General features: G+C 44.4%; 1 protein-coding gene across 1 annotated transcript in view; it reads left to right on the top strand.

The window, feature by feature from the left end:
• The first annotated feature begins 6,332 nt into the window (after positions 1–6,332).
• Positions 6,333–12,270, top strand: part of LOC143183247 (headcase protein-like) — a 160,513-nt gene continuing 154,575 nt past the window's right edge. The window contains exon 1 of the mRNA XM_076384758.1: positions 6,333–8,036. Coding sequence (XP_076240873.1) covers positions 7,270–8,036 — 767 coding nt within the window. The 5' untranslated portion in view covers positions 6,333–7,269. The remainder of the gene's footprint in view (positions 8,037–12,270) is intronic.

Here is a 12,270-nt window from a genome sequence, read left to right on the forward strand (position 1 = left end):
AATGTTTTGCAATTTTCAACCACGACGAGATAGCAACGCAAAAGAGACGCTGCGTATATTCCAACGACGCGCTCCCAAACGACTGCGCCCGATGATGGTGGTGGATTTTACACGCTAGAAAGTTTACGAGCTCGTACAACCCTCGACTGCAGAGGGAGAGGAGCAGAGTGCAGCGAGCATGCGCTGCCTGAAACCGAAAGTGCACGCCCACCCGGGCACTGCCGCCCCTGAACCTAGACCTACACCCCCGCTTTCCAGCACCCCACGGTCAACCCGGTGCCCCCAACCTTCAAAACCACCCAGCGAACCACCAGCAGACATCCTCCACCCTGTTCACCCTGCATCGCTGTCGCGCGAAACTGCACCGAGACTTTGAAAACTACGCTTACGCCAGCATACCCTTTTCAGTCCCTACGCATATACTCACTATAGGGAATGAATTCGTGTTCCTTTCAATTTCCTTTTTTTCCCTTTTTTTCTTGTATTGGATACGGGAAATACTTTGACTATAAAGGCACTATAAATTTGTAATAGGGAATCACATTGAAGAAGTGTTTGATATTACCCCCATGTCTTGGAACAATGAGATCTACTTGTAGAAGGGATCATATTCTTCACAGTGGGGCAAATGTTATCACGTTACTGAAGTTAAAAAAAACAGAGTTGAAGAAATCTTATGTGTTATTGACATATTAGTTTATCTTTGTTTAAATTAGCTTTGAGTTCAGAAGCCCCCAGAAGAGAAATATCGCACGATTAGTAAATACTCTTTCTTCCTCCTTAATAGGCTTATATGTACAATATTTAAATAGTAGACTGTTTAATATAATCCAAATTGCTTTAAAAATAATTTAGGAACTCATGAAGCTACTGAAGCACTTCTTCCATGTTCCATCTCACCTCTTTCCTGAACTCACACTCTGCTACCTTTACCCTATCCCAAAATCGACCCTTTGATTCCTATAGAAGGAACACGATTTCACAAAAGTCAAGGTGTAAAACGGAAGAAAGTCGCCGAGTAGATTAATCTTCGTTACTCGACCATCGGTCCAAGGAGGACCAACAATAAGGCTACATCCCCCAGCTCCCCCTTCTGAATAGAAGAAATTTTTCTTCCGGCCAATTGTCTCTGGCCGATCTCGGTTTGGAGCATCTAACCCTCGGATTTTTTTAATCGAGCGCCCTAGCACGTTCCTATGGCGAGAACCGAAGGGCCGTGTCCCTTTCACTGACATCTGGTCCTCCCCGAGTATCCGAACCCCCTGAGCGAGTCGTATACCAGCCAAAGCCTCATTCACGGTCACCGTTCTAGAAACCCGAAACGATCAAAACAACTTTTTCATGCGGGGCCCTCTCGAGGACGCTGGATTATCCTTTTTCGGATGCCTCCGCGTCATCCTGTTTCTGGGGTGGCTGCTGCACCCCGCTTTCGCGTAAGCCTCGATACTCAACCACCGACTGACCTGGATTCCTCCTAACACCCCGTGTCTCCCAACCCCCGTACAATATTTACACGGCTCGACATAAACAGCCCCGGGGATCCATTGTACCGAATGTCGAATTCCACCGTTCCGCGAACAATTCGACAACTTACACGCCGTGAGTCCTCTAGGTACGAGGTGTCGTTTTATTTATTGCCGTGTCCGGGTGTTCGTCACGTGAGAGTCGTAAAATGTCGGACAACTTTCTTCGCACGGTCGTCGAATGTTTAAACAAAAAGCAACGAAGGGAAAAAAGGGGCGTCGAGGACGAGTTTTTGTCACGTACGCGGCATTTACTGCGCTGCGAGTTGTTCGTGTTTCGTCTGAAAGGTTGCTTTTGATGGGGAACGTTTCAGAGACGTTTCGGGATACGACTTTGAGGAAAGTCAAACTGTAACGTGCGTGGAACTAAAGTAGATTCAGGATTCGAGAGTGAAGGGTATAGAGAGTCGATTGAAATAATCTTGTAAGTGAAAGACTAAACAGTTACAGTAGAAAAGAGATCAGTATCTATATTTCTGAGTGGACTCTAATTCCTCAAGACGGTCTTCAACATAAAAGCTCCCTTGGCGTGCTAAATCCACGCCATAACGGATGAAATGTTTCGATTTAAGTGGAATAGTATATCCCAGGCGCCAGAAGCTCGAGGCAGTAACGCGACTCAGGTGAAAATGGCTACAATTTGATACAAACGCAACGTTTCCTCGCCGAGTCGATAAAAGATACACCCCGTGTAAATCGACACGGCTCGTATCAACGACAGCGTAAAGCCGGAATCAAGGATGGCCTGACGTTATTTTGATCAACACGCGTTATTTATGGCTCACGTCGTTAGAGAATTGGGAGTCTCACGTTTCGTAACAGCTTTACGATCGCCGATAAAATTATGCAACGTAATCTAATACGTATCTCGTTTCGCCGGTGTCCCAGGAGCCGACTCGCCGCGTGGTTTTCGGTCGCACGAGCACACACGCGAGCCGACAGCCGGGCAAAATCGACTCTTTGTTATGCGCGCGCCCGATAGCACTTTTGCTCTCTTTCCCTCACGTTCGCTACGGTACCTCGATGCCCGTGGGAATCGCTCAAAAATTACGCCAAATATTCTAGACTGATTCCATGGACGCGATTGGGGTCACGTTGCGTCGTTGATCGACCGTGTTTTCATTAATATTTAAAATATCGATACTGGGAACATCGTTGGACCTTTCGCGAACGCATTCGCGTGGGCGTCGATAATCGTCAGCTATGTGCCTGCCCGCACGAACACGTGCATCACGTGATAAAAATTCGCAGACGTTGGCATTCTCGATAATCGTTTCCCTCCCCTCCTTTTTTTCTCGACGCGCGAGCATATTCGTTTTTAGGACACTGCGATAAGGGAATAAACGGAAACTTCGGCGACCGCAGACGGGGTGGCGATGCACAGTGAGCCGCGAAAATATGCAGACGGTCGAAATTAAGAGCTCTTATCGGCGAAAGAAATACGTAGGTTAACTTATCGTTTGAGAAATTTATTCTTTAAGACTTGGAATAGGATTGAGTAGATTAGGTACGTACTACGGAGAAGCCTTTAACACGAAATTTAAATAAAAAATGTAAATTAGCTAACGAAGAAAATGAATAGTTACCTACATATGAGATACGAATATTTATTTTTATCTCAAGTGTTATCAGCAGCTTTGAATGTAAGATAACAATATTTTTATACCGATAAAAAAGGAAACATATAATTCGAATAGTAAATCGTAAACAAATTATTTCCACCAATGAAATAATATTGTGATACGAGCAAGTTGTTCATATACTCTAACATAATAAGTCTAAAATTAGTAAAGCTACATAAGCTTACATAAAGAGATAAGTGAACATTTCTTTGGACTACGAGATAATAATGTATCAAAGGATCTTTAATTATACTTTCACGACCCACTGTATACTGTATGTATTTTATGCAATTTATTTTTGTAGCAGGCTATTTTTTGCTTTCTTTTCGCACGCTGCCAAATGCGAAACCTCTGCCATTAATGACCTTCGCCGCAGATAAGCCGAATGGCTCGATAAGAGACAACGCAACGCTTTGCCCCGTTAAATATATAATCTGCGCGTTATTTGTGCAACTTGCTAAGTCAAGCGTTTAGATAAAGAGAAAGAGAGCAGGCCTGATTTATTTATCAATAAACACATTCGCGATATTTTCAGATTCGCATTACGCCGAAGTAAACACAATTCTATTTTTTCAAGCTATCGAGATTCCTATCGCAAGGTCGTTTCTTACAAGCTAACGCTAAGTGAGTTCCCTCAGTACACGTAATAACATCGAAATGCAAGAAAAGAATGATACGTGTGAACGTACTCACGTCATCGGTGATCGTTGCTTCGATCCAGAATAGCGCCTTCGATTCCAAATAAATCTCGTCAAGTGGCTCTTGACGTTCCTTGAGCGGTCGGCATCTGAGAATAAAAGTAAAAATAAAACTGCAGGATCATCTGACCGCAACCTTGGTTAAATTTAAAGATGGCTGATCTGTTCTACAAGTTAATCTCGCGCGATGCGATGGTCAGTTTTCCGCGAATATATGACGCTGTTATGCGATCCACATTAATTTAACGTAAAATAAACAGTCTTCTTCGACGACTACTTAATCACAGACGTATATCTTATCGAAACTAACAGATTTAATCGAAGTATATAGCTTTCGACATGGTATATATTTTAAAAGAAAATTTCAATCGCGTTACGATAAAATATTTGTTATTTATGAAAATCACACATTTCGTTTAAAAGCTTGAGGAGAAATTTGAATGATTGTGCTGATAAACATTTGTTGCAATGTTTTAAGAAAAGTGGCTGAATCTATTTCATAAGATAACTAATATACCAACCTCATCTGTATATTAGGTTAAGTCTTCGATTTCAACTAATCTTCAGTCTTCACTTGCACTAAATGTATCACACAGTTAAATAAGAGAATTCGTAGATAGAACGCGATCAAATTTGAATGTAAACGTTAAAAACAATTAAAAGTATCAACGAACAATTATGTAACTGAGATATGAATGATCACTCAACAATTCGTGTGCCTTGCGGTGGATAAGCTACAGCAAAAAATATTGCGCGCTCTAACGTAACCTCTGATTGGTTCTCACGTTGCTTCTAGTCTGTGATTGGTCAGGACAGCGATCCTACCATGGCGCAATTATTTAAAACTGGCGTTCACGGTTAATAATCATTTTTGTGTTATTATTAGAACAAGAAACGAACTTATTAAGAAATACGCGTAAACAAGAGTTTAAAGCAAAAACGAATACGCGTGAATAAGTTAGATGGTAAAAATATAGAAAGTCTTCAGTGTGTTCTCTACGCAAAAAGAACTATAAGTTCTCTCTAGAATTGCGACGTAATATACCCAAGGGCCAGCAGGCGTAAATATTTACACCTCGTGAGACACGAAATCGTTTCATAGCCAGCGTTCCCTTCTAGCCAGAGTACACACGACAGAAGTCACATTCGGGAAAAAGACTGTCGCGAGTACAGTACACACCAACACTGGTGCGGGTTATTTACTGACCACGAGAGCGCGCGATACACATGACACCTCAAAGCAAGCTGATGTTCAATTTTCAGAGCGGAATGTTCTGTATCTTTAGCCGAAGGGCACAGAGAAACATGTCTCATGACTTTACACGCACATATTTCAATGAAATATTGGCGTTAAAGGAGAAACGATTACTTAAAGTTTGAATTTAGCAGTACTGTCGCATAATCTAAACAATGTTTTGTTATATGTAATTAATTAGTGACTTACCATTCGCATATACTGCTTTCTAAAGATTCTATCTATGTACAGCAGCAAAATTCAAAGTTTTTCACTTCAGCTCAGAGGGAACCTTAAACATTAGAATCGACAGATATTTCAAAAAGATTAAATTACCAAAAGAGCATACTTAGTATGAATAAGATTGCAGAAAAGTTATATAACATTGAAATATTATTAGAAAAACCATTTCATAAACCAGTTTAACCTGTTCACATGTAATTTGTATGCCAGAACAAGCGCGCTATGTCACTGCTAATTAGATATGTTTACGTGAAGCGGGGCACGTAGGCATCCACTCATAGAACGACAGAAATTCACGAAAACTTTCAAACGACAATGTTCATCCTCCCCCATATTCAAAATACCATCTTATAATACAATATTAACTACAAAATTACTCATAACTATAACCTCCCTTTGGTGAACACCGTCAATCTAGTGCCCAAAAAAAGGGAAAACCCAGCGCCATGTTTGACCTAACCTGTCCCAGGTTCGTCATTATCAATCACATCAATTCGATACGTTTGCATCCTTACCCTTTTCATTTTTACCCCTCAGCCCCAGGATCCTCCTGCATAGAACAGAATTTTCAATTCGGCCAACATTATCTTGTTACGATTTCTGCGCGTAAGTCCGCGACCTACGTGTGTTGAATCGTCCGTGGCGTCGCACACATCCGCGATGGGTACGTGCGCGCACACGTATCTCGACGATTATTCCTCTCGCAGGCCTCCTCGCCGGCCTCCTCGCCGGCTTCGAAAAGTAAAACGCGCGCTCGCGTATGCAGCGGCTGGCGTCCGTCCGGGAGAAGGACAGGCATAGACGAGGAACAGAGAGGGAGACATAGAACGGTAGCGTGCGCCCGTCGGAGGGACGACAACGGCGCGCATCGATTGGCGCGCTAGCCGTGACCCCCACCACGCTGCTTTCGCTTTCACCCAATGGGACCTTACTTTCGCGCTCGCCCGCGCGCCGAGCCACGGCAGCCGGCACGCTGTCGTCGCCGGCGCTCAGTGACTGGTGCACCCTTAGTGCGAGCAAGTGTTTTTCGTCGTCGGCTCTCAGTGCGTGCACGAGAGGGAAAAGAAAGGAGAAGAGCCTCGGTATTGCTTTAAGTATTTCGCTTCGTTCGCCCGCTAACTACCTCTGTCCATCGTGTCGACTGCGCGTGTGTGGTGGTGCACGAGAAAGAAAACGCCGGTGAACGCGTCATCGGGGACGACTTTTCACGATCGCGAAACTGCGTTCCACGCTGCGCGCGCTCCGCGCCCCCCCGGTGACCCTGACATTCGGGTACGAGTCATTCGACGACGTGCGCCCCTCGCGAGAAGGATCGCGGGCCGTTTCGAGTGTTTGGACCTTCGGTGAACATTGCACACGGGATTCGGACCGTATTCGCGTGCCGTGATTGAACATCGTTGATGGTTCACCTGAGACCACGCTGACCTTGACTTCGCCGAACGAAGAAACAGTCGACGTTGAGATAAGGAGAGTTTCTTTCCGGGGCGCTCGACGCACGCGGCTCTCACGATTCTGTAGTGGCGCCCAGTGACCTTGATATCTCTTTGGGAAGGGACTGAAAACAGCAGTGGATGACTAACCTCTTGTCGACGTTGCGATCTTTTCACCTGTACTCGATACTTCTGTGGTGTGTCTCTGCGATTCGACCGGCGTCCCACACGCTTCGATCATTGAATGGTTGTGCATGAGAGGGTACAGGCAAGACGCGGGAACTGCGCGAAGATGAAGTAACAGAGTGCGCTTCGCGGAACCGTTGCGCAACCAGGGATCTGAAGTTCGATCGGTCGATCGGTACATCCGTGACTACGCGTCGAGCGTGTCGAAGTTTCACCAGCCTGTGGCTAGTCTACTACCTGTTATTCGAAGGGACAGTTTTTCCCGCGGAATCGTGTCGAGATATAAATCGAACGAAAACGGCCGTGTTTCTGCAGCAAATAATAGACGAAGTGATGGCACCGCGGCGTCACGCAAACGGCCACGGTGGAGTATTATTAGAGAACGGGGGTGGACCTGCTGGCAGCGGTGGTTTAAACGACATGATGGACAACAACACCAACTTGCTGACTAGTCAGACGACCCGCTGCTGCACGCCAACCGGCGAGTGCCTCAGGGGCGACGCGTTGATCCGTTTGAACGCGTTGCACGACGCGGTCAAGGTAACATGCAACAACGAGAGCTGCCCCGTGGGCCAGTTCATGCATCGCGAGTGCTTCGACGCCTGGGAGCAGACGGTGCTGACGTATCTGAAGAGCTGTGGACGCGCTCGTAGCTGGTCGGAGCGGCAGCGTCACCAGAACCTGTGGACGAAGAAGGGTTACGATCTGGCGTTTAAAGCGTGCGGCTGCCGATGCGGCCGCGGCCACCTGAAGAAGGACTTGGACTGGATGCCATCGGGCGCTGGCGGCAACGCGTCCGGTAACAGACAGGACGAGAACGAAGCGAAGAAGAAAAAACGACGCAATCGTCAGAACACCAGGCCCACGTTGGCTGTCTCGGCTGGGCCACCTACCCACGGGAATCATGTATCGGCGAACGGCCGAGGCACCACCGAGGCACAGTTGATCGAGTCTGGACGTGGAAGGGCTGGTTCGCTATCGTCCAGCACTGGATCCAGCTCGCCACCGGCGACCAGCGAGCCAAGCGTCAGCCCGCTGCATCAGCCCCAGGCTATCATGAAGAAGAAGAGCAAGGTCGATTTCTTCAGCGATAGAGCACGGTGAGTTTTCATATTTCATGTTCCTCTTTTCCTTTAATGCGATATTTTGGTCATGTTTGGATTTTTGGCGGGATATTTGAAAATTTGAATATGGTACCTTCATTATAGTAACATATTTTATACGTATATTTATTATATTCTCTTTTTTCTAATGTCTAATGTTATGCACAAATATTGTATTTAGTGGGTTTTAATTTTTTGACGCCACGTACAATCTTCACTGTCTGCGAAACATTGAATTGAGCGAGCTATCGTACTTGCTATTGAAATTCATTCCGCCAAAAATTTTATCGGATACAATGTTACGGGCCAGTGGAGATAAATTCCTAAATAAACACGGTATATTAAAGATATGTGAAAAGCTGTGGAAGGCAACGCCCCCAGGATTGCAAATATTACGTGTTAGCGAGACTTGGTTAGATTCGCGGTATCGAATCGAAGGGTGGAAAACGACTAGGCTCGTTACAAACAGTAATTGTCCCCGGCGGTCACGATACTGCCGATGGCTCTCTGTGTGAGGTCTACAGGCACAAACGTGTAAGAATACAATTATCGCGATCCCTTATCAAATTGGTCACGTTTCTCTCCCACGCAACCTCTCCTCCTGGCCTCGGGTCGGTCGTTTCAATGACGTCGATAAGGAACGTTTCTTTCGCATCACAGATAAAGTTACCCATTTCCATTCAGGCCTTTACAATGACACTAGAGTGGCTTCGCTAAATTGCGCCTCGTCTTAAATTCCGCGCTCGAATTGTAGCCTCATCAACGAGTTAGGAACACTCGCTTAGGGAGCTTGCATTTTTTTGCAATCTTCAAAAGCATTACGAGCGCAATATATCAAATCTGTTTGGATGCGGGTCTCGTTAAAGACGAGAGGGATGGTTCGTTGAAAAGGAAAGCTTTGAAAAGGGAAATTGTGCATGGATGGTCGATAAGAATAACGAAGGAGACGAAACTCGTTGAGAGTTATTTTTGCATTTCATTGGGTGTTTTGCTAATGAATGTAATATAGCTGAAACATTTTTTATTTAAGGAAATCGATTTTATAAATGACTTCTCCGGAACAAAGAGTTACTTATTTGGATTGAAGCTTTATTTAGTACTTTTGAATGTTTTACGCCTTTCAATTAACGTTTTAGTCGACATTTGACCGACCTTGGAAACGTTTTTAAATGTTACCTTTTCTTATTGGTTTTTCTGCCATTCAATTTTAATGATACTCCGACCTTCTTTGATCCTCTTGCACGTTGATCGTACTTCCAAGAAGCATCTTATCCCAGTTTTTAAATCGAAATGGATGTCGAGGATAGATTCAGAACGTTTAAGAAATGAATTTTAAACATTTTTGCACTTCTATTTCGATCCATTGGTACCTTCGATGAATCACAAACATATGTATCTATAAATGGCAATTCTCTTACAGTTGCTACGCGAGAAAAAATTGATTATACTTATCATCTTCGAGTTTTCCACATTTCTTACCAAATCTTTAAAATTACTTTTGCTCGCTCGAGTTACTGTGAAATTTCTCGAAAAAAAGTCTTCTTCCCATATATATTTCAATTTAAGAGCTTTACGCTACAATGATTACAAACGCAAATTCTTTCAAGTATCTTTGTTACACTGTATACGTCGTGAAAGACAAAGTGGGCTGCCGTAGGGACAGCAGAAAACGTTAGGGGATCGTGAAGGATTTTCGATATATGGAGCTTTTGTCACGCCCTCGAAGGTGTCGCGTTAAAGTTTAGGGGGTGCGAGAAAAAGCCCCGCGGAGGGGGTTAAGTGAGTGAAGGCGCGTGCATTCCGTATGGAAAGCACACACGTTTCCCGTTCCTTTCTTTTTATAGCACGATTTCGAAGCTCGTATAAAAAGGCGCGAGATAGGAGAGAGAGGAATATTTTCATTTCTTCGGTCGGCGAAGTTGTTTCGCATTTGCGGCGGGTATTATAGTTGACTATAAATAATCGAGCGCGAGGAGAGAGAAAAGGAGAGACGATGCGCATTTCGCGAAATACTTTCGCCCCGAAGGAGAGGAACCAGATGGTGACGGTACAAATGACGAAAGAGAGGCGGCAGGGCTTTTATGTTCCCGCGAGAGAAGGAGCGAGTCGGTATCTTTTGTGAGAAAAGAATTAAGGGAGGGAATATAACACACTTTGCTGGCGAACGTTGTGTCTCCTCTTCGTTGCACACACGGCTGAACAAGGACTGTTGGCGGCACGAGAAAACGCGCGACAGTCGATCGCGCGGAAGTTTACAGATGAATTGAGCCTGTAATTCGACACCGTCGATTCCTCTTCAAAGCCCGCGGCCGAAACGCGCAGATCTAAGTAGGAGAGATAGGTCGGACAAAGTAACTTCTTGTTTGTCGCTGCTGGTATTAAGAAACTCTTTGGCGGCCCGCTTTGCGACACTGTCGCGTCCACGTACGTCACAATATAGTTTAGGGTTCGAAATTGAAAAGTTTCCAAGATTCTTGAATAGTTCTTACACTGTAATAAAACTGCTTTCGGTGGATTTGTCTCAATGTGTGTCATGGACACATTTGCGCGAAAATATTTGCAAATTGCAAGTCATAAATTTGATCAGTCGTACGATATTCAAAACATTGATAGAAAATGGCATTTCTAAAATATAAATTTGCTATTGTATAGTATTCACATTTTTCACTATACATCAGTTTACGCCATCGTAGGTGTCATTATATCATATCATTCTCATTACATAAAATATACTTAATTACATACGATATGAATGGTCAAAAAGTGGTTTTCATTAAAAAGTATACTTATCTATGAAAACTGTGTTTTGGAGTATCGTATAGTAAGCTTACGCTTTCCTTATGTGTGGTGTATAAAATTCAATGTATTATTTTGGGAACATAATAACAGGTTCAAGTGGGTGGGGTTCGTGAGAGCAAAGGAGAAAAGTCCATCGAGTCGGTCACACGTTTTGTAAAAAACGAATGAAAGACCAACCTCCTCTGTTTCACGGATACATAGGTCGTAGGTATCCGTGTACGACACCTATAGATTGTCCTCTAGAACTGTGCGCGAGTATAGTAAGGCGAAGACGAAGGGCGGCAAACATGACGATTACGACGAAGCCCCTCACCCAATACTACGCACACACGGTATGTGTATCCTATATTTAGATCCACTCTTGGAACCTGTCCTATTTCTGTTTATTTTCCACCGATTCGATGGGCAGTCCCTGTTGAAATCTTCCCCTACTGCACAAGTTACGTGACATTTTATTTTCGACTTGATCCTCTTCCCTTACCTGAGGAAGTGGGTCCCCCCTATCCTGGCGCCTCTGGTTCTATCTTTGACCTTGCTATTATGAAACATGCCACCCTAATGATTCTTTGTGTTTCTTCCATCGTAATGGTATTTTTTGAATTAGATACTCAAGTTCTTGCTTTACATGGGACATGCAGTACTCTCGATAATCTTATACAGAATTTTCCATCAATTCATATACACAAAAACAAGACACGAATATTATACAACGTACGTGTATCTTTCATCGTGTTGGAAGATAGTTTCCAGTGAGGCATAGAATAAACTAAGTTCGCGAATAACTCAGAAGGAATTGTAGCGTAGTCCAGGCTTGCGTTTCGGTATTCTGCAGACCGCGGTTTGCAAGCTTTGAAATGCAGTTCGAGGTTCGGTCTATCCTGTTTCGAAGGCGAGCACGCCTGTGTGTTCGAATAAAACGGTGGATGGTGTGTAGGGACGAAGAGCGGGGAAAGATCGGGAAGGAGGAGAGAGGAAGGGTGATCGTAGCCTTGACCGTGGCCACCACGTCAGGGCCAGCGAGCGAGGAGAGGAGCTCTTGACGCTCTAGCAGCTTCCAAGGCCAACTGCATGGGATCACGCCACCGTGATGCATTTAAGCGGGTCGAACGCCGGGAATGTTGTTAAAAAGTCCCTCCCCAGCTGTCCTGTTTTTGCTTTGGCGAAAAGGTGATTCGCTGAAAACTTTAAATTTCAAACGTGCATCCCTAGTATACTATGCATGCGTCTTAGGTTTGATGTATACAATACTTTTGCCATTTTACGCTTTTATTGTGTTTCTTTTTGTCTTTGATATAATTTGGGATTGGGCCAAACAAAGGCGTGATTGTACGAAGGCAGAGCTTGTATTTCGCATGATTAATATTCTCTGACGCGGACATTTTAAGGAGTGCTTATGGAATCATTTAATACACCAAATGGTGCACATATGAGT

Source organism: Calliopsis andreniformis, chromosome 9, assembly GCF_051401765.1.
Source record: "Calliopsis andreniformis isolate RMS-2024a chromosome 9, iyCalAndr_principal, whole genome shotgun sequence".
In the NCBI taxonomy this organism is placed as follows: domain Eukaryota; kingdom Metazoa; phylum Arthropoda; class Insecta; order Hymenoptera; family Andrenidae; genus Calliopsis; species Calliopsis andreniformis.